This window comes from Myripristis murdjan, chromosome 3 (genome assembly GCF_902150065.1).
Source record: "Myripristis murdjan chromosome 3, fMyrMur1.1, whole genome shotgun sequence".
Classification (NCBI taxonomy): Eukaryota; Metazoa; Chordata; class Actinopteri; order Holocentriformes; family Holocentridae; genus Myripristis; species Myripristis murdjan.
In genome coordinates, this window is record NC_043982.1 from 29,371,016 (window position 1) to 29,395,383 (window position 24,368).

General features: G+C 40.1%; 1 protein-coding gene across 4 annotated transcripts; it reads left to right on the top strand.

Annotated features, from left to right (window-relative positions):
• Positions 1-633: 633 nt before the first annotated feature.
• On the top strand, positions 634-18,992 carry ppfibp2a (PPFIA binding protein 2a). Of its 4 annotated transcripts, none has more exons than XM_030048541.1 (20): positions 634-691; positions 2,643-2,774; positions 5,700-5,792; positions 8,054-8,165; positions 8,398-8,427; positions 8,929-8,990; positions 9,749-9,827; positions 9,990-10,114; positions 10,292-10,359; positions 10,450-10,510; positions 10,679-10,817; positions 11,720-11,861; positions 12,888-13,016; positions 13,286-13,436; positions 13,675-13,786; positions 16,123-16,211; positions 16,358-16,480; positions 16,595-16,720; positions 16,838-17,026; positions 18,107-18,992. In XM_030048541.1, exons 1-20 carry the CDS (start codon positions 680-682, stop codon positions 18,305-18,307), a joined length of 2,175 nt encoding a protein of 724 aa, XP_029904401.1. In that variant the 5' UTR covers positions 634-679; the 3' UTR covers positions 18,308-18,992. The 4 variants fall into 4 exon arrangements, with proteins under 4 accessions (XP_029904401.1, XP_029904404.1, XP_029904402.1 ...); XM_030048544.1 differs by lacking the exon at positions 634-691 and adding an exon at positions 1,362-1,431 and having other exon boundaries at positions 8,395-8,427; XM_030048542.1 differs by lacking the exon at positions 634-691 and adding an exon at positions 1,490-1,637 and having other exon boundaries at positions 8,395-8,427.
• Positions 18,993-24,368: the final 5,376 nt, after the last annotated feature.

The window sequence follows — 24,368 nt, forward strand, 5'->3', positions numbered from 1 at the left end:
ATGTTTTCCCAGTTTAATCTGGCAACTCAGGAGGATATGTCAACAAAAGTGAAACACAAGCAATGAAACGAAAATGGCTTTAAAATGGTAGAAAATTAGCTCCAAATGACTTCAAGAAGGTTTATTTGGTGGTATATAGTAACTGTGGAAATGAAACTGCTCTCCTTTGATCATATGGAGAACTGTAAGCCATACAATCAACTGCCACTCATTATGATGTTGTGAAAACACTATGTCTTATATAAAAAAGTGTCTCACCAATGTGTAGTCATGTACCTAACACTGTTTCATAGTTACTGTTTAGTAATGTTTAGTTTGTTTCACAGTACTGTACGTCTTGTTCACTGTGCCTGAGAACAGATAGAAAGAACAGAGGCCTTTGTTTCAACTCGATATCCTTGATGATGGACTTTGTATCTTGCAAGGCTGACACTGGTGTTAAATGTGACTATTAAATTATCAAATAATGATAAAAGGAGATTTTCTTTCCAGTTTCTGTGTAGCAAAAATATTTGTTCTCTCCTCTCCAATCCCTCTCTGCGCATACACACACCAATACACACACACACACCTGCAGGTGAGCGTGCTGACAGACCAGGTGGAAGCTCAGGGGGTGAAGATCAGCGATCTAGAGAGCTCTCTGGAGGAGCACCAGCACAAACTCAACTCCACAGAGGAGATGCTGCAGCAGGTACACAGCTTCAGAAACCTCAGATTACACTCACTTGTGTCAAAGCGCTTTCCTCAAGACTCATGCTATAACAAATATTTGATGTGTAATTGGCACACACTCAGGAAATTCTGACTTTCGCCAGTGCATATTCATGGCGTTTATACCAATATTGTTCTTCCAGTCAGTGAGAGTTGCCAAGACCCAGACTGTCCATCTATCTTTTATATGTGACACCAAGACACATCCAAGAGGAAACTATGCTCACAGGCCATAGAGTGTAGCTCAAGACGAGTTCAGCTTCCCAGGAGGAAATTCCTTGCTAGAATTCCAGTGTGGCTGGATCTCAATCAGCTTGACAACCAAAATATTTAGGACTGTTGGATTCCCTCCAGGATTGTTTCAGAGTGTATGTCTGGGCTACTCACGGCCAGACTGGACTGTGGTGGTTTGTCGGGGCAGGTGAGCACAGTGCCATAGCCACTCCCCTAACTTCTAACCACCCAGCCTGAGTCAGACACGCGTCTGCATGCTCACAGAGGGAGGGAGGGAGAGAGAAAGAGAGGGAGAGGGAGAGACAGAGAGAGAGAGAGAGAGAGAGAGAGAGAGAGAGAGAGAGAGAGAGCAGTAGAAGAAAGAAAAATTAGCAAGGAAAAGGGAGACAGAAGAGGTATGTGGAAGGGAGGCATGGCAGCAAAAGGCAAAAGGTGGAGAGATGGGAGGGAGAGAGAGCAGGGGAGGTGCTCTTTTAAATATGAGAGGTGTATTTCCACATCTTTCAGTTCTTTCAGTGTGCTTTTAAATTCACAGCAGGGACTTTGCCAGACACGGGGAAGGACGCTGAATGGAATAAGCCTATGAAACTAATCCAAAAAAAGCTACAAGACAAGTGAAATTATTGCATCCATGAGTGAAATAGGCTTACTTTTTCTCTGTGGCAGCCTGACCTTGTGGTAGGATCAACCAGGTAGTAGACAAAATTTTAAAGTTTAAAAATGTAAAAATTTTAGGGTTAAAAAAGTTTTTCGTGCTTATAATGCTGTTGTTTTAATGTTTCCATACAAAGTACAACATTTCAGCTCCTGCTAATTGCTTTTCTCACAGTGTCAAATACATATCTTTCATCTATCTGATGGGTTGTGAACTTATGGTTAGTACAGAGTGTCTATTTCTATGTGCAGTGCTGTACTGAAGGGCAGCCAGGGCTGGTTTCTTGGAGAGGTGGTCATTATGAGGCTTTGGACCTGAGCCGTAAATCTCTTCCTAGTGACAAAGCGCTAATATTTTCCATGTGTGCTCAAGAAGAAGCCCAGATATTTTCCTTTAAAAAGCTTAAATGGATATATGCATATGTACTGTTTCTTTGCTTCAGATGCCCCTCATTTTGGGCCTTAAGTGATTTGGCACCTGTTTGGCATCAAGCAAATTAGTAATACATCTGCCTGCACAGACTGGCTTCACACTGAAGGCTCACACCCATTCTCTGTGAAGAGGATAAATAGTTGCAAACTATTAGTGGACCCATAAGGCCACTCAGTAGTAGGTTTGATTGACAGCAGTTGTCATTCATAGTAAAATGCACCTGTCAAGGTTGTTTTACTGTTATTTGTGTTTTGAATGGACTGTTGTCTCTAGTTTCATTACTCTTTCTTCCTTTCTCTCTCTCTCCCCCTTTCTGTCCCCTCAGCTCTGTACTTTGAGTGAGCTGTGAAATAGGCATTATAAATAGTGGTCATGGGCTGTGTATATTTAGCCACTCAAACAGCGTCTGAAACCAGTGGGTTTGTCTGAGGGGGCTGTCATTACAGAGCTGGAAGCTTGTTGTAACTCATGCTGGAAGTTGCCTTTGCACAGTATGTATTGTGTGATTTGTGTTTTCAGGGTTTAATGTATGTACTTGTGTGTGTTTACATGTGTAGTAGGATGGTTGCTGGAGTTGCTTCATGTTGTTTGTGTCTGTTGTTGATGACAGGAGCTCCTGAACAGGACGTCACTGGAGAACCAGAAGCTGAGCCTCATGGGGGAGGTGTCCTACCTGAAACTAAAGCTGGCAGACATGGAGGAGAAACAGGGCCATGGGACTGAGAGGCAGCACAAAGCTGAGGTAGGACCTTTCTCACAGACAAATGTAAATACAATGAGGTCAGAATGGATTTATTAGTTTTAGTAATATACATGTCTGGGTTTGAATGTGTTTATCAGTACTCATGTAAACCTAAAACGTATCCATCCAAACAGGATATCTGACTTGTAAGGTAAAGTAATACAAGCTTAGTTGAAGACAAATTTTACAAAAGAGGGGAGCTGATAGTCTCACAGTAGTACATTTTCAGTGAAAGTGTTGAAGTGGAAAGAGTTACACTGAAAGTTGAAATAAGTTATAGAGTCTCCAGTCCAAAAAGTCAAATATTGATTTTGGAGTAAAACAGAACATTTCTTTGAAACTGCTGCTGCTTTGTCAACTAGGACTTCATCTACCTCCTTTCCCTTTATTTTAAGAAACTGAGTCATTTGTTAATTGAGTGATAGCAATCATCATATTCAAAGTGGGAATTTATTTATTCATTTATTTTTCCTTTTCCAGATGGTAGATTTGTAATTTTTGGGGAAATATGTGAGTTTGATAGCCATATGAAATTATAGTGCGATTTGATGGGGACTTTCAAGGAGGAATTTAGTTTGCGTGGACCCTGGGGACAGAGATCTGGATGTAACCTTGCCAGGAATGATTAGGGTACAGGGAAAATCCTTTTTCATTTTTTTTGGTGGATTTAACCTTAGAGTCAGCTGCTGACTTTATGGGAATCCATAAACATACTCTCAAAGGATGGTGAGGAAAAAAAAAATCACCATAATATCTACTCTGTTCCTCCCGGACAAGGGCTATTGAAAACCAGTATTCATGAAGTGTTGTTTTCTTTGTCATTTCAACCAAGATTATGTATTTGCTTTAGCCCAATGTTTTAGGTTACCTGCCACAGTGGGCATACAACAATCATATCAAGTGGAGAGAGGAAACACCTCTGTGCAAAAGTGTTAGCAGACAGGATACTGTAATGTATGTAGTTACTGTCAAAACACGCCTGGTCAAAGAGCCTTTGTGTCCGCAGGCTAAAAGGGTGCAGGCTAGAGCAGAGCTGGCGTGATGGATGACAGGCAAAATATGAGCACGTGTAGGCTTCATTCCAGAGCATGTAATTCTCAAATCTTAGTGGTGCTATAAAACTGAGCCTCCAACCCCTCCAGTACCTCAGCACATGGTGGTAATATTTGACTTTACCTAGCCTATATAAGTGAAAAGAGGATTCATTCTCTGCTGCATATTTAGGCAGAGCAAAATGGAATAGGCATGTTTTACTGTACAGTTATAGTATTTCATCTCTGCTCCATTCTGCTTTCATCATGTGTGCAAACTTCACTCTTCCTATGACAGCTGCTTGGACTAAAAGAGAATGACAGAAATCTGCTTTGAACATTCTGCTGGCTTCCCACGTGGTGCCTCTAATACACAAACACATACACACACATGCATTTTTGCGCACGTACACACGCACCCCCCCACACACACACTATGGAAGCCTCCTTGCTGTGGAGCCAGTAAGCTCATGGTTAAATTTAGCCATGGAGGCACTCCATATCATCTGTCATATCCGCTCTACCGGACCCCAAGTGAGACTTCCTCTGTCCACAGTCCAGGCATAACTCGGCTGCTGTTTACACTCTTTCTGTAGGAATATGAGCCCAGCAAACATCTAATAGATGTCAAATCTATTCTCCTCTGGTACATTTTAACAGTGCAAACCTCCCAACTGATATACTTAACATGTGTGATATCCCAGAATGGCACCACAGAGTTCCACAGGGTATCTCAATACAAATCTGGTATAGCCTGAGGAGGAGGGAATTAAAGCTCACTAATATAATGCAAAACAAGCCTGATGTGACTGTTTAACTGGCTCAGTGCATGTGTTTATGGAAAACAGCCAAAGATCTGTGTTTCTCATACATGTTCATTTTCAGACTTGCGCCTTCATACCCCCAAATCTACATTTTCACCTAATTTTATCAAGACATTATGCAGACATGATCCCAGATAAAGAAATTACATTGTATAGTCATCAGTACTAACAATATATGCTAGTATGCATGTACATATGCACACACACACACACACACACACACACACACACACACACACACACACACACACACACACACACACACACACACAAACTGTATTCCCTCCTTTCTTTCTAAATATCTCTTTCTATTTTTTCCCCTCCTTCACTACATTTGTCAGACTGTAGTGAATTTTATTAGTGAGCTACAGGAGCAGATGTGTAAGTTTCAAAAGGAGATCAATAACAAGATCCAGGAGAAAAAGGCCTTGGAGATCCAGGCTGACAGCAGCTCACAAGAGGCTTGTCCCGCTTGGTCTACTGAGGCACAGAGTTCAAACCAGGGGCTTTCCTGTGACAGTACCCCAGAGGTGATGCACAAACTGGAGAAGCCTTCAGGCAGGCCTGATGGAAACACATGCAGTCTCCGAGAGAGTAGCTCAGATGCAGGACAGCAGCAGTGCCACTGTGGAACAGAGAGTGTAGGCAGCGCCTGTCTGCATGGCTTCTGATGTAGAGCATGGGCATACTCATTTCAGTGTGTGTAATCCTCTCATGCAGATGCAAATGCCACATACAAAATACCTTTAGCAATGCAAAGCAGCTACCATAAAACCTGGGCCTGCTGTTCCCCAGAGAGGTCTGTTTGAAAAACACTACATGCTAATCTTATTTATCTGCAGCAGATTTGCATTAAGTTTCAGAAATAGTTGTCACTGTGTGATTCAAGTAATCTATACTGTAAATGTCACTGAATATAAATTAATTCGGGGTGTCGTGAAATAACTGATATGCTAATTACTAACATTTTCCAGAACATATAACCTGGCTGCTACACTGAGATGGTTTTATTTTAGATTTCAAAGCAGAGTTGACACTCTATTAAAAAAATCTCTCATGTTGTGTTTCAGGGCTTATTTAAGGAGCTGCGAATTCTCAAGGAGAAAGTTGAACACCTGGAGGATCAAAAGCTCCAGTACGAGAAGAAACTCAAAGCAACAAAGGTGAAATAAACTTCTGATTCCCATGGTGTCTAGACTATAGAACATACACACCATCAGTGCCCAGATTCCATCGCCTACTGTCCAATCATGCACAACTTTCCTAAATGCTGTCCAATCCAATGCTCCAGCCAGTTTAAATGAGTCATTCTCTCTTGCACACACTCGTTCTCATTCAGGAACACCTCTGTTTTCTTAAGAGGTCTGAGAGCTATTTTCAAAGGAGAAATAGATATAAGGACAGTCTAGTCTTTTTTTTAATGTCTTTGTTGTGTACCTTGGCATGATTCCATGGCATAACTTCTCGGACATTCCTGAGTTCTTTTGCCTGCTCACGTTCTTTCACTCTCTCTCTCTGTCTTTTTTCTCTAGTTTAAATTCTTAACCTCCTTAATGATAAAACCATTATTGTTCCCATTACTTCATCATCTCTCTCTCAGTCTGTTCTCTTTGGCTTTCCTGTCCTGTGGCTGTCTATTTCTGTGTCTCTCCATGTGTGTTACCTGTCTCTCTTGGCCCATGCAGCTCTCTGGGCTGAGGTTGACTGTGGAGCAGATAAAGAGAGGCAGCAGTGGGAGGGCTGCTGCCAGACTCTAGAGGTGCTATTCTTGTACCTGCCTACTCCCCATTCAGTTCCCTGGTCATTTCATTTTAAAAGACACATCTTCTGTTAGGCACACACTTTTTCCCTTTACTCCCCCCCCCACAATTCCATCTGTTCATAGCAAACTAACTGCCTGGCTCCAGTGTCCCCTGGCCAGCTTGCATTCACAACATGACAAGGGCCATACTGCAATACATTTCTTAAAAGACTAATTATCTACATTATCTATCATTTTTACCCCCACCAACACATATATTTTTGTCCCATTTCATTTGTCTGTTTGTTAGCAGGGCATCTCCAAAAGTTAGAGTTGACCCTTACCTTAGTTATATAAAAAGACATGTAACATTTCACCTGATTTATCTGTTATCAGGCTATTGAATGGGTGGCATCATCACAAATCAGTTCCAAATATAGGTGTGATATATGTGTCAGTAGGGGCCTGTTAGGGAAATGTTATGGTTCCGGTTAGGAACAGATTTGTCATCCTAGGAATCATATCGTACAATCGCTAACATCACCAGCCAACATTGACTAACACCATTCTCGCTTAACATGGGGCCTGAACTCAGGTTTCCCATGGGAAAGTCTGGGTTTACCCATCCACCACTCCAACCATCTCCTTGCATCAATGACTTTATTGTTTATACTATATCACAGTATGTCTGGCTTCAGGGTCTCATTTGACAGTTTCATACTGTTGGCAGGAAGTTCTACTGCGCTCTACTGAGTGCTTTCTAGTTTAATTTAGTTAGAGTTGGATTCAGTGTATGGAGTTTGATGTCTAATGCATTTTGTGTATTGTTATGTTTGCAATACAAAGTCATATTACTATTCACTGCTCTTAATTAAAGCACTATCAGTTTGAAACTTTGTCGAATATCTCATTAACAGATATCTTTATCAGTTGGCAGCTTAGCCAGCATCGCAAACTGAACATTCGCCACATGTTTTGTACCGTTATCTCCCTTGGTCTTCTCAGTTGATAACTTGGGTTGCTGTCAGGGATTTTTCAGTTCAATTTATATCAAAATGAGAAAATCTTAGCGTGTATGAGCATTAATGGCTATTGATGCTAATTTGACATGTTTAGCAAGTGATCAATTATCACATTACTTTTTTTTAACAAATCAAATAAAGGGAAATGACCTACTGATAATTTAAAATAGGGGTTTGATGTGGGATATGAGAGAGCGTAATTCTACACTATCTTCCACTAAAGAAGAAGAGACAGAGAACACACTGGCAAATAGATCAGCCTCAACTTTATTGCCATCTGTTTTTGCTCACACTCTGTGAACTTCACACAGGACTGGTCTAGTAAATGCCCCCCTAAAATTCAGAGAAATTAAATTTCTCTGCTGTGTTGCGGTGGCTTTGTGTATGTACCCCATTAATTACACAGCTAATTTTGGCAAAATAAAATCTTGCAAAAACTGGGTTTGAAACGAGGACATGTGCTGTTTGCATCACTAAGTAATTGCATGCACGCACATGCCTTGTTTGTAGTTTTGGATGTGAAAGAGCTGTCATGTTGGAGTGTGTGTGCACAGGCATGTGTGGGCATGTACATCTACATGTGTATATCTATGTGCCTCTACACATCTGTGCATGTGCCTTTGTGTTCACTTTAAAATCATGTACTGTGTCTTGTCCACAGGCAGAGATCAGTAGCCTTCAGCAGCTTCTGCTCAGTAAGAATGCCGAGATCGAGAGCTTGCACACTCAGCTCCTGGCCAGACCCTCTCTTTCTGCTGAGAGCTCAGACAGAGGTAAGCAAAGCAGCTGCCATCAAACACTCCACCAACCTGCCCACGCCTATCACTCTGACTGAGTTACCAAGCCTGATAGGTGACACAGTTTATGAGACTCTTTTGCATTCATTAACATACAGTAAAAACTAGCTGTGAGAAAGGTCTGTCACACCTCTTAATATTACAGTAATGTCTCATGGTTAGTCTCTCTCTCTCTACTCTCTCTATCTCTCCCTCTCTCATTCAGAGGAGATGTACAGGAGGAGGCTAAACACCAAATGTAAGCCTTAAAATTGCTTAATCAAAATCATTTTAAATCCATGGGTGACATCTTACTTCTTTCTTCTATAAATTTTTCTGTAACCATGCCCCTTGATTTTTTTTTTTTCTCGGTGTAGTTACCCATTTGCTCTCATGGGCACCTTTGGCAATCATTGGTTTCAAAAATTAATTATTGCCCTTTTCCCTCTTCTCTTTTGCATCTTTGTTGGCTTTCAGAATTGCTGAAATTGGAATTCTTTACCTTTTCTTATATTAATTCTCTCTGTCAATGGCATTCATGCCTTGAGTACCTGCTACAGTTATTGTGGCTCACTATACTCTCTGTATGTGTATTGTTGTTAAAAACTTTAGTCTTTACATAGTCCACATAAGGACAGGCAACAAAGAAAAAAAAAAAAAAAAACGCCACCATATTGGTACAAACCAGTCATCTGACATGGCCAAGTATAGCAGCTATGTTTATAGAGATTAATGATCAGTGCGGGGTTTCTCTTTATAGATCAGGAACTGCAGAGGCTTAGGAGTGGAATGGACTCACTGTTAGCTGCCAATGATGAGAAGGTGAGTAACCAGGAAAATGAAAATATATTCCGCCTCTCTCAGTTCAACACAGCTGTGTGTGGTTTTGGAGCACAAACTGTTATCATCTGTTGACCATAATGTAATTCTGTATACATTTAGTGTCTTAGGGGCCTGCTATAGTCCTGCATCATCACTGCTATTTGTAAGGTAACTTTTTTTAGATGTTGCCATGTCTCAGAGGCACCACCCTCCACCATTTATAGTACAGAGGGGCTTTTGTATTCTCCTTTACGCGGAGAATCTGGGAACTTTAAAGAGCCATTGACGTTGACATACACACTAGTGAAAACACACACACACACACACACACACACACACGCACACACACACGCGCGCGCACACACACACACACACACACACACACACACACACACACACACTGACACACACAGAAGTAATTTCAGGCAAAGCCACACTTAAGTAGCCCTCGATCTGCCAAGCCTAATTTTGGAGTGAGCTGCATTAAGAGAAACATGGCAAAACCAGGCATAGGCACCACTTCAAAAAACACAATCCATGCAGCTGGTTACCACAGCTTAGATTTCCAGCCAGGCCTATGTCAATCCCCTCCCTGTACAATACTTTGATGTAAAAAGCCACATGGAGAAAAATGGATGTTTATGTAGCATATTGGTCAGTAATAGAGTGAAGCACACAGTCCATATGTGCGCTTCCCTGGCCGTAGATAAACATCTTAATTGGGTTTTGCCGACCTTTTTTTTTGCTCTGTGTTGCAGGACCGCCGCATTGAGGAGCTCACTCTGCTGCTGAACCAGTGCAGGCAATTCAGAGAGGTCACTCACAACACAAGGCAAGGTAAGCAGCCTATACACTTCTTTATTCTCTCCTAGCGATATCTGTTTTATCTTGGCAACAGCAGGATTGTTTAAATTGGAAGCAGACACGCTTGCTCCCATGAGAGAAAAGTATGACTTTGGTTGGTGGGCGACAAAATGCTTTTTATCTTTGTTACTCTAGCTCCACCTGCTGTCCATTCAATGACAAATGGCAGGACTCCATCAAGCAGCAGTGAAGAAGAAGAGCAGGGAGTGACAAAGAATACTGACTCTGCTAGTGCCAAATCTGAGGATATAAAGTCAGAGGTGGGTAAAAAACAAATTCCAGCTGGCCTTATATGCTATATGCATGAGGAGAGGAATGGATTCTTATTGTTAAGCTACTAGACCTACCTACATTAACATGACCTTAGGCAGCTAAGATTGTCATTGTCATGTCCCTAACAATAGATATGTATTTATTTATTTACCTATCTATCCCAGGTTTCCACAAGCAGCTCATCCTTCCAACATACATCTCATTCATTGGTCCAGAAAGACAAGGATTGCAGGTACTGAGGCACACTTTTACTATGTAATGGACAGTAGTAACTTCACTAAGTTGGATTTTTACCATGATGACTGTGGTTATATCTTCTCAGGACAGAGCCACTGACTTTATCAAGTAGTATGACTGACCTACCAAACGGACCCTCACCAAAGGTATTTTAACCCCCTGCCCCCAGTGCAAACTGTCTCTTTTTATTAACTCCTGATTCTTTTGTTTCTTCTTTTTAATTTTTCAGTGTTATGTGCAAGCTGCTCTATTGGTCTGTTAATATATGACAGAGCTGTTTTTCTGAGCCATGTCTCTGTATTGTTTTTTTCCAGAGTGGTCATGCTGAACCCAGAAGTCAAACGCTACCTGTAAATTCCTCTCTGTTAGAGCAGAATGGGAACAGAGACAGCAGCAGTGATACACACAGTCATAAGTCTCCAGATGGCAGTGAGGATGGAGACTCCAATGAAAGTAAATAAATCCACAAATATCGACTCAGGCTATTTGGGTTGTTATGTATGATAAGGTAGATAGCATGGAGTTTATAGCACTCATATACAATAAGGCTGGATTTCCTTAGTCCGTGACATCCACATGTTCATCTTGAGCCTGATAATTCCCAGAAAGCCAATGCAACTGTTTCATATTTTAAGCAAACCACTTTCCTACGGCTATAAGACCACTGTACCTTTGATCATAGCTAACTGTGGGGGCTACTGACAGAGCAGGCATATCTTGGGATAGGCTTTCTCTTAAAACATACCCGCGCCCTTGCTCTGATTGACCACACTCACCCCACCCCACCCCACCCTATCCCATCCTCAATTACCATTTTTAACTTAAGCCCCACCCTAATCTTTTTTTTTTTTTTTTTTTTTTTTTACTGGATTTTGCCATAGAGTGGATGTATAGGACGATACCATAAACATTATACATTATAAAATTCAGCTGAAATTCATTTTTCATGGGGCATTAACCAATTAGTTATTTGTTGAACTTAGTCCTCTGCAATTTATGCCTCAAGTAGAGTGCTGTGAAAAGGTGAACCACAGCATGTGTGCCTCGTATTGCTTCATTTTACATTTGGAATGCAGAAAAAAAAAAACTTGTATTTTACTGCTTTTTACTTTGTCATCATGATTTTATCTTTATGATGGTTCCACAAATGCAGGATAAGGTAGAGGTAGTTTTTAGGTAGCTAGTTCTTTTTTAAGAACCGACATGCTTTTTTTGCCAAGACTATAATAGTGCCTTGTCTTTGGGTACATTGTGACTTTTTGACCTCTTAACACAATCTAAGTGTCCCCTTTAAATGTCATGCCCTTCTATGCAGTAGTATTACATTGACTGTAGTCTTTGTAACCCTTTGAAAGGAAAGACGGACAAAGTTGATGACAGCCCTTCAAGTAATCATTCCCCTGTGAATTCTGGGGTGAATACACAGTGTGGCCAGCGAGCTGTTGGCTCACCAGAATACCTGAAGAATAACAGGAGTTTCAAGAGGCTCTGGGGAAAGTGAGTGTGTGAGAATAAATGCAGGGCTTGGAGCCAGAACGGTGTCAGTAGACTTTGGCAAACTTTCCAGGAAAGCCAAAACAAAAACTAGGCCTATCTTTCATCAACTATTTTAAATAACTTTTAACTCTGATTATGACAGTTTCTCTCTCTCTCTCTCTCTCTCTCTCTCTCTCTCTCTCTCTCTCTCTCCCTCTCTCTCTCTCTCTATATATATATATATAAGCACTGATATCCCCTTTCAAGTTTATTAGTGTTATTATGGGGAAAAAATGAACGAGGTTTGTGGCGTCCAAACTTGTCAAATTAAATTGAGTGTCAGCAATCCAAGAACAATTCATAACATTTTACTTTTTCATAAATTAGGTTAAAATTCCTTGCATTTTTTTGTGCTATGCTAAAAACTGTCAGATATAGCCTAGATAAAATTGGACCTCAATCAAATACCAAATGCACCCAAACTTACTGGCGTGTAGGGTCAAGGGCCAAAACATAGCACAGATGGTGGCCACAGCTCATTAAGAAATCTGGAAATAATGAAAATGACAGAATTTCAGACTAACCACAGTGAAAATTATCATTGAAATAATTGCAAAATGAGTTCTCATAACTGTGACAAAAGATTTTGTGAGGATGAAAAAAAAAATTAAGAATTTTAATAGGTAATTTCACTACACAAAAAGCCATTTCATTATCAAAACAAAACTGCATGTTTTGATTTTAGATTTCAGTTGATTTCAAATTTCAGTTTTTTTTTTTTTTTTTTTTTTTTTTTTACTGACACCACTAAGTACGTCTCCTCAAGAGCTTTCATTTGAGGTCTGACTTTTGCCCAGTGTGCCACTTACATCTTCCTGGCTCCAAGCCTTCAACATGTTTGTTCTGTACAAGTTTGTTTAGCATATGACGCTGTACCCATAACAGTGATGAAATACATTCTTTTAAAAGTAATTTATCTTTGAATTATTGACTCCTAAAGAGTTCCTCCAGAATGTTTATACTTAAAGTATGTTGTCCTCTCTACAGACTCCGAAGAACCCAGTCCGGAGGGCTGCAGGGGGCAGACCCAGACGCAGGGCAGTTTAGAAGAGGGGGGCTGCGGGCCACAGCAGGACCCAGACTGACCCGAACCCCTGAGTCTTCCTGCTCTGTGCGGTAAGGCTTAGTGCATCTCTGCCTGACCACCTGTAATAGTGACTCCTGTTACAATATGTTTGTCTGACAGACAGCCCAGCAAACTAAGAAAATGAAACATCATCAGTTTGATCCTCATATCCCCCTTTCTCAGAAAATCATAATGGAAGTATTAATATCTGCTTTTGCTGTATGATACTTTTTAAAATCTATTTTACAGTCCATATTGTTAAAGAAATATGTGTTATTAGTTTATCATTTATTTGATGTGTGCTTTTCTTTTCTGTCAGTGATATGAATACTCCATTCAGCCAGTGGACCAAGGAGCAGGTGTGTGGCTGGCTAGAGGACTATGGACTTGGCCAGTATGTCAATCTTACCAGACAGTGGGTTGACAATGGACAGACACTGCTGTCTGCTACGCCTCAGGACTTTGAGAAGGTTAGAAAATGAAACAGGATAATTGTTGATACATTTTTTTTTTTAAATGATGCACAAATAACTCAATTAAAGAAGTCTGTGATGATATTACCAGTTACTGATAGGTGGTTCAGCTTTAGATCAGAAAAAAAAAAAAAAAAACACTGGAAAAAATAAATAACTGACCATGAATTAAAAAATTATAATGTGTTTTGAAATGTCACCATTAACTGTGTTACAAAATGCCTTATGACCTCAGGAGATGGGTATGAAGAACTCTCTGCACAGGAAGAAGCTACAACTGGCTCTGAGGGCATTCACTACAAAAGTTATAGAGAAGAGTTCTGAGCTGGACCACATCTGGGTCACACGTGAGTCTGTGTCTACATATATCTGTGGACATTCAGTTTTCAGTCTGTACTGTATGTTCTTTTCATTTCAGCAGGACCACATCATCAGGCCACAGGGCAACTGGGGCGCAAACTTCACGTGGGCCCCCCTCCATCACACCCAAACTAGACAGGCTCTGTACTTTTTTAACTCTGAAAAAGGGCCCTATTTTCACTATTTCAGTTTCCAGAGAGAAATGTGGGAAGTGAAATTTACCTAAACACACACACAAATGCACATTTGTTTCCTGCCTCACTACTATGAAATTTCATTCAAACAGTTACAGTTACGTACTACTAGATCACGTACTACCACACTATGTTCACTGGCCTTTAGCTATTAGAAAAAGAAAAAAAAAAAAAAAAATTCAGCTGCTACTTTTGGGAGAACTGTTGAAAAGGAGAGGACGCAATCAGTTGCTCCTGGCAACCTGATGTTTTTTGGAGAAGGATGTGGAGTGACAGCTGATTATATTTTCCACTGTATAAATATAGTCAACCAGTGGATACCTAGATACTGTAACATGTGCAATTGTGGTGTGCTTTGAAAACATGCACTACTTGCCTCTATCTGGATAGAACAACATACTGGACCTGTTGCTTTCAGATGGCTATAGAAATTAGATCAACCAGATGAGAAGGCTTTCATACATCCTATTGGCAGCTGTAGAGGACAAGAGGACAGCTAGGGGTAAAAAAACAGCCCTTAATCTAATAAAGTTGGCCTATAGATGTTTTAGGCAATAACACTAGCTTTACTGGTATTATCACCTCAATCAAATGAAAACCACAGTTTTGGTCTGCAAGTAGTCATTTCTCTTGCTTGGAGAATTTATATCACTGTGAAACAAGCAAGTATATCAAGAGTTCAAGAAGGTAGATTGCTCTGCACAGCTCAGAACTTAACATTGGTGCTGGTGGTGTCAGGAAGGAAGTCCATAGTAGAAGAAGGGGTTCGGCCGCGCACAATGTGGTCACTTTAATATCATTTATTGGTTAAAAGTTTGGCAACTTGTTTCGCCGCATGGGCTTCATCATGCATGAATGAAAGCCTGATGAAGCCCATGCGGTGAAATGCGTCGCCAAACTTTTAACCAATAAATGATATTAAAGCAAGTACATCATTCATGAAGGGGTCTGTATGATTTTGGAGATGCCTGAGCTGCCTCTTTTCTCCTTTTTCTCTTCTTTCTTCCTTGGAAAAATGAACTTATTTTGAATACATTACACATGACCGTGTATAAAACCGCCTTAGGTGCTCCTTAAAAGCTTTGCTTCAGCCCTACCCTTTTGGTTGAATCCTGACTGAATCTTTTGTGTGTCTGAACAAATGGTATTGAAAAGAAAAATGTGCCTGTGTCATAATGTTTGTTTATAATGACTGACCAAATAAACTGTATTCATTCATTCATGCTGCACCTCCATCAACTAACACCATATTGCTTTCACTAAGACCTGCTTTTGGCTGGTGAAGTCGAAGGTGCTATCTAACACCAAAGTGCCACCAAAATTCCACAGTGCTGCTAATCTGCATAAGAGGCACACTTGCCTGTGCCACTGCACCCACCTCAACACTGGCAACCTGAGTTCAGACCATGAAAATCCCAAACTGTCGAAATGTCCGAAACTGGTTTAACACCAAATGAAATGTGCAACTTGCCGGTGTTATAGTGTACCAGCTAGTTGCGTATTTGCAAGAAAATCTTTCACTTTTATTAAGCTTGGTTAGTGCCTAATACCCCATTAATACTGACTTCAAAATAGAGACCGAGTGTGACCCTGTATAGAAATTGACATATTGGAGGGTAAGAACCAAGTCCATCAAACGGTATTTTGAAATAAGGACATTAATACCTAATGGAGTATACCTTTACTGAGTCTTCTTGGCTAAAACATCTAAAATTTTTCATTTTTTGCTACTATAGTTTCTATATTTTCACTTTCATAGAAATGTTTGCCCTCCTTGTTAATATAGCATAAAGAAAGCAAAGCACAGAGAATTTAGAACGGCTGTTAGCTAACTTTATCTGAACAATAGAACAAATTGTGTCTTCGCCCCCATAAAACCACATTGATTAATATCACAAGATTTGTCTCACCCTGTATATTGACTAATGAGTCGACTCTGCATTTAAGATTTACACATAACCACAATAATAATACTTGCAAAATTGGGAGGTGAAGGATAGCCAATACTCTTAAAAATGAAAAAAAAAATTGTATCTTTCTTAAGCAGTCACAACAAATGTGTTTTGCTGGTGAAGTTTGTATCAGCATTATAAAAGTGGAGTAAATTCTCTGATTTCGCCCTTTTCCAGGCTGGTTGGATGATATTGGTTTGCCTCAGTATAAAGACCAATTCCATGAGGCCCGAGTGGATGGTCGTATGATTCAATACCTCACAGTGGTAAGGCTTGTGTGTCTCTACAATGCTATGACAATGAAGACCTGGATTTCTGACAATAGGATTTCAACTATGTAATACTGAAAGAGTGTACATTTACTTGCAGTTTGTAAAGTTCACTAACCAAATAATTTTTTCCAATACTTCAGAATGACCTCTTGACGCTAAAGGTGACCAGCCAACTCCACCACCTCAGTATTAAATGTGCCATCCATGTCCTTCATGCCAATAAGTTCAACCCTCACTGTCTTCGACGCAGGCCGGGTGAAGAGGTAAGCAGGGTTGGAAGGTGAGAAAGTGGACTGGGCGAATTATGCAAATAGCTGAGTGGGATGGAAAGGGATACAATGGATTTTTTTTTTTTTTTTTTTTTTTACTTTCCTCAGAAACAGCCCTCTCCTTCAGAGGTGGTCCAGTGGTCTAATCATCGTGTAATGGAGTGGCTACGAGCAGTAGATCTAGCCGAGTATGCTCCCAATCTACGGGGCAGTGGTGTCCATGGAGGGTTGATTGTAAGTGAATCATTACTTAAAATCATGTTATCCACAGCCTCTACAAGTCACATCAATGAACAAAACCTTACCTAAATACACTAATGCCACTGCTGCTGTCAATATGCCCTTCCATAGATTCTTGAGCCTCGTTTCAGCTCAGAGACACTGGCCCTGCTGTTGAATATTCCTCCTCAGAAAACTCTTCTCCGCCGCCACCTCGCCACTGCCTTCTCGGCCCTGGTGGGGGCTCAGGCCACACAAGAGAAACGAGAGTACGGCAATGCCACAGGCCATGTGCCCCTCACTACCACAGCCAAAGTCAGGGTAAGAGCTCAAGCTTGCTGCATTACAATCAAAACTACACTGTCAGAAACAGGGGTACGTGTAGGAGTCCATTTCTGTCCCCCAAGGTACAGTCTACATAAATGTACCTTCTAGGGCTAATTATTCGACCTCAAAGTAATTATGTGTACCTTTTTCAGAGCCAAAAAGGAACATAATGTTCCCAAGCAGTAAAAGGTACATTTCCGCAAAATGTTAAGGTCCAGTATCAGGAAATAGCATTTGTTAGGCCAAATACAATGAATTTGTAAATTAATAAATTAATGAATAAATAAATATATAAATAAATACCTTAATACATATATAAATTAGGTAAAATATTTAATATTTAATTTAATATTAATTTGGATTTTCATGTGAAGTGAAATGTTTTTTTGATTTGTGGATATGAAAAATAGGTAGTACCATTATCCATTCAATATTGTGGTTATAATATAGGAACAAGAACTGGTCTTTTTAAGATACAAACCACAAGGGTACAAATAAGTAGCCAATGTCAAGGGTGCAAAAGCTGTACCTTAGAGCAGTGGTTCCCAAACCAGTCCTCAAGGCCCCCCTGTCCTGCAGGTTTTTGTTGCAGCTCTACTCCTGCACACCTGACCCAATTAAGGCCCTTGCACCTTCATGCATGCCCTCTTCAGGTAGATCTGTTTCAGCCAATCAGCATGAAGCCCTTAAATGGATCAGGTCTGAAAGAGTAGAGTTGAAACAAAAACCTCCAGGACAGGGGGTCCTTGAGGACTGGGTTGGGAATCACTGCCTTAGAGGGGACTGCTCCAGTGACAAGTCGTTGTACCCTTAAAGCAGGGCTGTCAAACTGGTGCCATGAAGGGCCGAGAGGCTGCAGGTTTTCATTCCAACCGAAAACTCCATCACTGATTACCTCACCCTCAAGCAGAGAGAAGGAACCAATCAGTGAAATCACCTGGTGGAGTTTTTGGTTGGAATGAAAACCTGCAGCCTCGGCCCTCCTTGGCACCAGTTTGACACCCCTGCCTTAAAGGTACAATTATGTGCTTTATTTTCTGAGAGTGTAAACTCTCTTCATTCTTGTGTTTTCAGCCAAAGAAGCTGGGCTTCACCCAATTCAGTCACCTGAGAAAGAGGAGGCCTGATGAGTCTGCAGACTACATTTGCCCCATAGACACCAGTGCCTCAACAATGAATGGCATTTCCCACTGGCCCCACGCAGGACTCAGGGGCCTCAGCCCCAGCTTGGACAGACAGGCAGAGAGGAGAGAGCAGGTGGGGAAAAAAAGCTGAGGCTCATTCCCGACTGACAATGACTGCAAAAAGCTAACTGCTTTTAACTCCACCTTCTCTGCCACAAAAACTGTTCTCTTACTGAATCCAAGTGATTTTGTGATTCAGTGGAGTTTCTAATGCAGAAACTTACCCAAGATGCATCCATCTGGTGATTTCATGGATGTGCTACAGTTACTGTAATTTATCAGGTGATGCTAATTATTTTATTACCAGATAAGCTGAGGCCAGGATTCATCTACATGAGGTGAATGATGAATTTGTGTGGCATAAACTGTACACTTTTTCCTATGAAAATTGCTCTCTGCATTCCTTCTACAGTGGGATTCCAAAGCTTACACTTTTGCTTTAATACAATGCATTTTACCAACCATCTTGAAGTACCATCTTGTATCTTAACTTCATAGTTGTATTAAGAATATTGACAGCTTTTTCTTGTTATGTATCTTGCTTTACGGTATGAGATAATAATTGACACCAGTTACTTCAAACTTGGTTGTTGCGTTTTATTACTTGTTGTAGTTATTAACAGCTGGAAAAAATTAATCCCGAAAACTGACATTCTCTATTGGGCATTTAGCTCTCCATCTTTACACAAGAGATTCTCTGTGAAATATATAAGTGTAAGTAGTGAAAATAAAGCCTGACATTGAAGTGTAACTTCAGGTCCTTGTAAAACCAAAAAGATCAGCCCTACAACTAAGTTGATTCCCTCTCTTTTTTTCCTTTTTTTCTTGTTTCTTTTTTTCTTTTTGGGGATAAAAATTACCTTACCACATTATTTGCTTTCATCAAAGCAATTGCTTTTGCTGACATTTGCTGCTTATATTAATAATGAAGGCTGAAAATGGTTTCAGTGGTTACTACAGCTGAAATGTTGGTCTTTATCATTCTTTTCCAATATTATAAAGTGTTTATTTTACTACTACTATCTCAGAACAGCTTGATTGTAGATTTCATTTTTTGGCTGAATGATAGAAACTGTAAGTAATAAATTTGCTCTTGGTGTTCAAGTCCTGATAATTTCCTGTTAGGAATCTGCCAACAACTGCTGTATTTCTGATAGCGAGGAGAGGATGGTAAGTGTCTGAGGTATACTGTTGGGTCCTGGACAAGAACAATATGGAACATCACAGATACTGTGCTTCAGGATAGCTTCCTTTTAGAGCAAAAACCTTCTTTTTTTATTTTATTTTATTTTATTTTTCAAACAGGAAAATGACTCACATAATTGCAGTATGTTTCATTACAGTGTAGGGAGACAATTCTGTGAAGAGCAACAACATTGGAAGATTTGGGATGACATCAGTTGCTCAAGACGGATATCTTGGAATGGCGATGGGATACTAGACGCAATACTACACTATACATGATATAGAGGATACAAAGGCCATTTTTGCTTAGGCCTAACGGTTTTAGATGGGCAGATTTGTGTGTTTGAAAAATGTGTGACTGCCCATTACTGGTCAAAAATAAAAATGCAAGAACACTTAGCATAAAAGTATTTACTGCTCTAAAGCACTTTCTTTAAAATGGAAAACCTTGGGAAGATATTTTGAAGTTGCTGACAAGATAAAAAAAGTGGTTGATACTCTTTCTTTAATTTAGTGAATTAATTTACTATTTGATTAATTTACTATAGTGAATTTACTATTTGACTATGCAATGCTTGCCCACCAGTAAAAGTTAAATTACAGGGGAATATTAGGAAATTTAAAAAAAAAAGTAATGTATACTCTATAGATTATCCTTCACCAAAAGTCAACATTGAGACACCAAGAAGTTCAGCATTTTTAGATTAACATTAAACAGAGTAACTTTAGAAATTTGGAAGGGGCAAAGCTTCAGTGAATATTTGAAAATTTAATATCTGAATTAACAAACTGGACTATTATAACCAAAAGATTGGAAGAAAATGTAAACTCTGAAATTGAATTCAATTATTAATTTGTTTTAAGCAAAGAAACTAACTAACTAAATAAATACAATTTAAAAGGGAATGTTAAGAAGCACCACCCTCCATCTTTAGACTTAACAAATTTGCAGACCAAGTAAAACCAAGTGCCTTATATTATTGTACAGCACTATGCTTTTTATAACCAATATAGCCCAATGATATGATAAAGAGGGGTAATTTTCTTCATCAGTAACCTGAACCACGTGAAGGATGGCTTAGCTGCGTTTGTGTTGTATCCTTTGATCTCATTTGGCTAATTCATTTGACTGCATTAAAGGGAGAACCCTGAGGGAAAGTTAAAACCAAGGGAGAATGGTGGTAGCACAGCATCCATTAGCCCATTAGCTCACAGGCCAAGTGAAATATAGAAGACATGATTGCTTAAATTAGGGGGCTGCCTGGTATTTGGATGCTTCGGATTAACTACTTATATAATATATCTCCATTTGATTTTTACTTTCTTCCTCAAACAAAACATCCCCAACAGGCTATGGTGACAGGAAGGTGTCTGTGTGTGTTTATCACTGTATTTCATTCCCAGTGATTCACCTAATAGGATTCTGCTGGCATGTTCAGTAGTGTGGCAGACAGGGCAGCAATCAGTTCCCCTCTGAACCCTCCTCTAGCAGGACACCACCTCAATTAGAGCAAGCACAATAATTAGGGAATCTTTTACCTCTGTATATCATTAGCTCCTTAAAAGAAGAACATCCTAATCAATGATTGTAAATGACAAGTTCATAAATAAATTAGTCCTGCCGATAATTGTGCACCACCAATCAATGATCCGTGGTTACATGGAAATTAGAGGGATATAGAAGGGAGGATTGGGGTGGTGGATACTCAAAATGTAAAGGTTTCACTAAAAATGAGCCAAACTGTAATACATGATTTTTTTCCCCCCTAAATAACTGACATAGCAGACAGATGATGAGAGGAAAAAGTTTTGGGGTGAGTCTATGTCTATCTAAAACCAGCAGATGTCAGTGTTGTCTGTGGATGTGACAGTAGCTTGTGCAAAAAGCCAACAAAGCCGACCAAAAACTCTTGAACGACCAAATAGGCTCAATGAGGTATACCAGAGACACTGTGATTATAAAATCTGTGTCCATTTTTATACATACATTGCTGTTTCATTGCCCACCGCGGTAGCCATGTGTCAGCTAGGCACAAGAGGTTTTTCTTTTTCTTTTTTTTTTCCATCCATCACCACATTGTTTGACATTGTCCAGGGTCCAGGCAGTGTAAGATAATTTAGCTTGCTTGAATTTATTGCTAGAGTTGTAATTTTGTTCAGGCTTGCAACTTGTAAATACTTTCAGTCTAACCAACAGGAACGTGAATATCATACTAGTGTGAAGGACATGATAAGATGTTAAATCACTCTTTATCATTGTGTTTGTGTGTGTTTCGCTTTGAGAATCCCAGTGTCAGATTGCTTTGTGGCTAGGTGATTATCTGAATATTAAGAACCCAAATCACCTCTGTCTAAAACTTCCTATGGCAAAAATGTCAAAAACAACTTTTATATGGTGGTATAAAGCATACAGGAAATTTCCTCTTTCTGTATGCGGGCATGAGAGTGTCTGTGTGTGTGTTGACAGAGGACCGCTTTGTTGATAACGGTGCATCTTAGCTAATTTCAGTAATGTGATCCAGCCTCCACTGGCTGACAGTTTAATGGCTATTATTTGTGTCACCCTTTCTCATAAAGCTTTAGTTGTAAATTGCTGTGTGCAGGAGACGGGCATGACTGACACCTTGCCTTGCAATATGATATCTATTGTTTTAATTAAGTGAAAGCAGTTGTGACATTTATTGGATTCCAAGTTACTTGTTAATGGCAATAACAAAAAAGTGTAAGTAAATTATCATGGCTTATATTACATAAATAATTTGCAAACCCTTTGCTAATGATTACCCATTATTCTCCCACTGTGACTGTTGATTCAGTAAAATATATTACAAATAAAAATACCAAATTGGTTATGCAATGCATAGTCCTTTAGGCAATGCCTGTGTTCTCTTGTTTCTATCTGTCTATCTAATGTGAAAATGTGTGTGTGTATGTCTGCGTGTGTGTGTGTGTGTGTGTGTGTGTGTGTGTGTGTGTGTGTGTGTATCTGTGTGAATGATATCATAGACAAGTAGTATCCATGCTTGTTTTCTTGTATGAACTTTGTGGTGATTTTATGCAATAAATTTGTAGAAACAGACTTTCTGTTAAGGCTGTTTAAAGTCGTGCCAATAGTCAAAGCTTTAATCCTTTAAGTCATCACCCTGTCTGTTTGATCTATGTACAGCACTCAGTCAGATGTCTTCAGCGGACCATAATCATGTTTTTATATGATGTCACTGGCTGTTCCTGTCATTAACTTGCCACCAGCTTGCCAGTTTGGGGAACATATTCCCTGTTAGGGTGGTGCATGTGTTGGGTACTATCCACCCAGCCACAGAGTCTGTATCTGTCTCCAGCAAACCAGTTTGTTCTGACAGACCTGCCACAATGATGACTGCGTCACCCAGATGCGGCAGAGCAGCTTGCGAGCCAACTCTGACACACCGTCAAAAGGAGCAGCCAGCTGTCTGCATGAGCCTCCTTCTGCCCTGTCAAACCTCAGAGCCTCTCTCATCCTGTACAGCCAGCCACTATCAACAAGGCTATTTCTCCCTGCTTCCTCTCCATGCTGAGTGCATCCCATGTAACAGGCTTATCTGTCCTACACTTTTTTTCCCCTCTAATATTTACCCATAATTCAGTGGTTATAAATCTCCTTGAATTATCTGCACATGATCTGAACTCACCACACAGGCACTGTGACAGTGGCAGTCCAAAACAAGCATGATGGGATATGATTTTGGGAACTGAAGTAGAAGAGCTCAGTTATGATCAGCCCCCTTGGCGCCAAAGGGCCTTTTTATGGCAGCCAAGACAACTCCCTCCCTGTCATGTCATCCCTCTGCTAAGGGTCTGAAAAAGGACTGGCTTTTTCACTGCCTGAAAAATGTTGCCAGGCCATCAAGAGACAAGGGAGAGATCAGTCACAAGGAGATAAGAGAATTATAGAGACATTTAAGGAGCCCTTCAACCCACAAAAGATAGAGCATCATGTCACCACTCTGGTCATTTAGTCAACGCTGCACACGGGCCTTTAGGAAGAGAAGACAGATTGTCTCTTCTCTTATGAAATCTAATATAAAAACCTAACCACAGCATACTTACAGCATTATCAAGATTTGATAGATTTACTCTGAATGAATATTATAAAAGCAGTTCCATTTGTGTTGTTCACATCAGAGAATTTAACTCAGATGTCAGTGAGGCACAAATACTTAACGGCTAAAATAAGATTCACGCTACATGTGAGCAACTTGAAAGACATATTATTGAGCATCTACAGCCAAAATGTTTGAAGTCTCTCAGACTTCAAGAGTTTCCGTGGTTCTGATTTCATCCCCGTCATAAACATTACACACTGGAAGCACAAGCTACAAATTCAGAACTATAAAATAACTTTTATACAGTAGGACAGACAGGACTCAGCCACAAGCTGGGACTCTGGGATATACTGGGCAGCGAGGAGGATGAAGGAACCAACACAAACAACATGAAGCTTGAGGGTACAGTGACACACTGCCAGGATGAGAATAGAGGAGCATAACTTTTGCAAGAGTTTTGAGAGGGGGGGGGGAGAAATAAAAATATTATAAGAGGGGTAAATTGAAAGAGTAATGTAGCTAGGAAGCACGTTTGCAGACCGTGTTATGGTGACCTCTCACTAGGCTGTTTTTTTTTTTTTCTTTCATTTTTTTTTTTCTTTAGATGTGCTCCAGTGGGTTGACTCAAATGGCTCTACAGCAAGGAAAGCAATGAAGGATCCAGTGTGTATTCAGTAGAGCCCTTAAGGGAAACTTACACTTACTGCGGAGCAAGGTGGGTGACAGGGTCGTGTCACAAAACAGGGGCGCACAGCCATGACAAAAGAGGGAGATGTATGCAACCAAACCAATTAACAAATGATTTATTAAAAAAGAAATAAAATAAAGGGAGAACTTAAACTGACAGTGGTGTGTGTAATCTGTAAGGTCAGCAGTGTAGGTGTA

What these genes read in the sequence shown, in the direction of transcription:
- ppfibp2a (XM_030048541.1), top strand. An exon ending in GTGTCCATGGAGGGTTGATT is followed by an intron (nt 16,721 to 16,837) that starts GTAAGTGAATCA and finishes GCCCTTCCATAG; the next exon opens with ATTCTTGAGCCTCGTTTCAG. An exon ending in CTACCACAGCCAAAGTCAGG is followed by an intron (nt 17,027 to 18,106) that starts GTAAGAGCTCAA and finishes TTGTGTTTTCAG; the next exon opens with CCAAAGAAGCTGGGCTTCAC.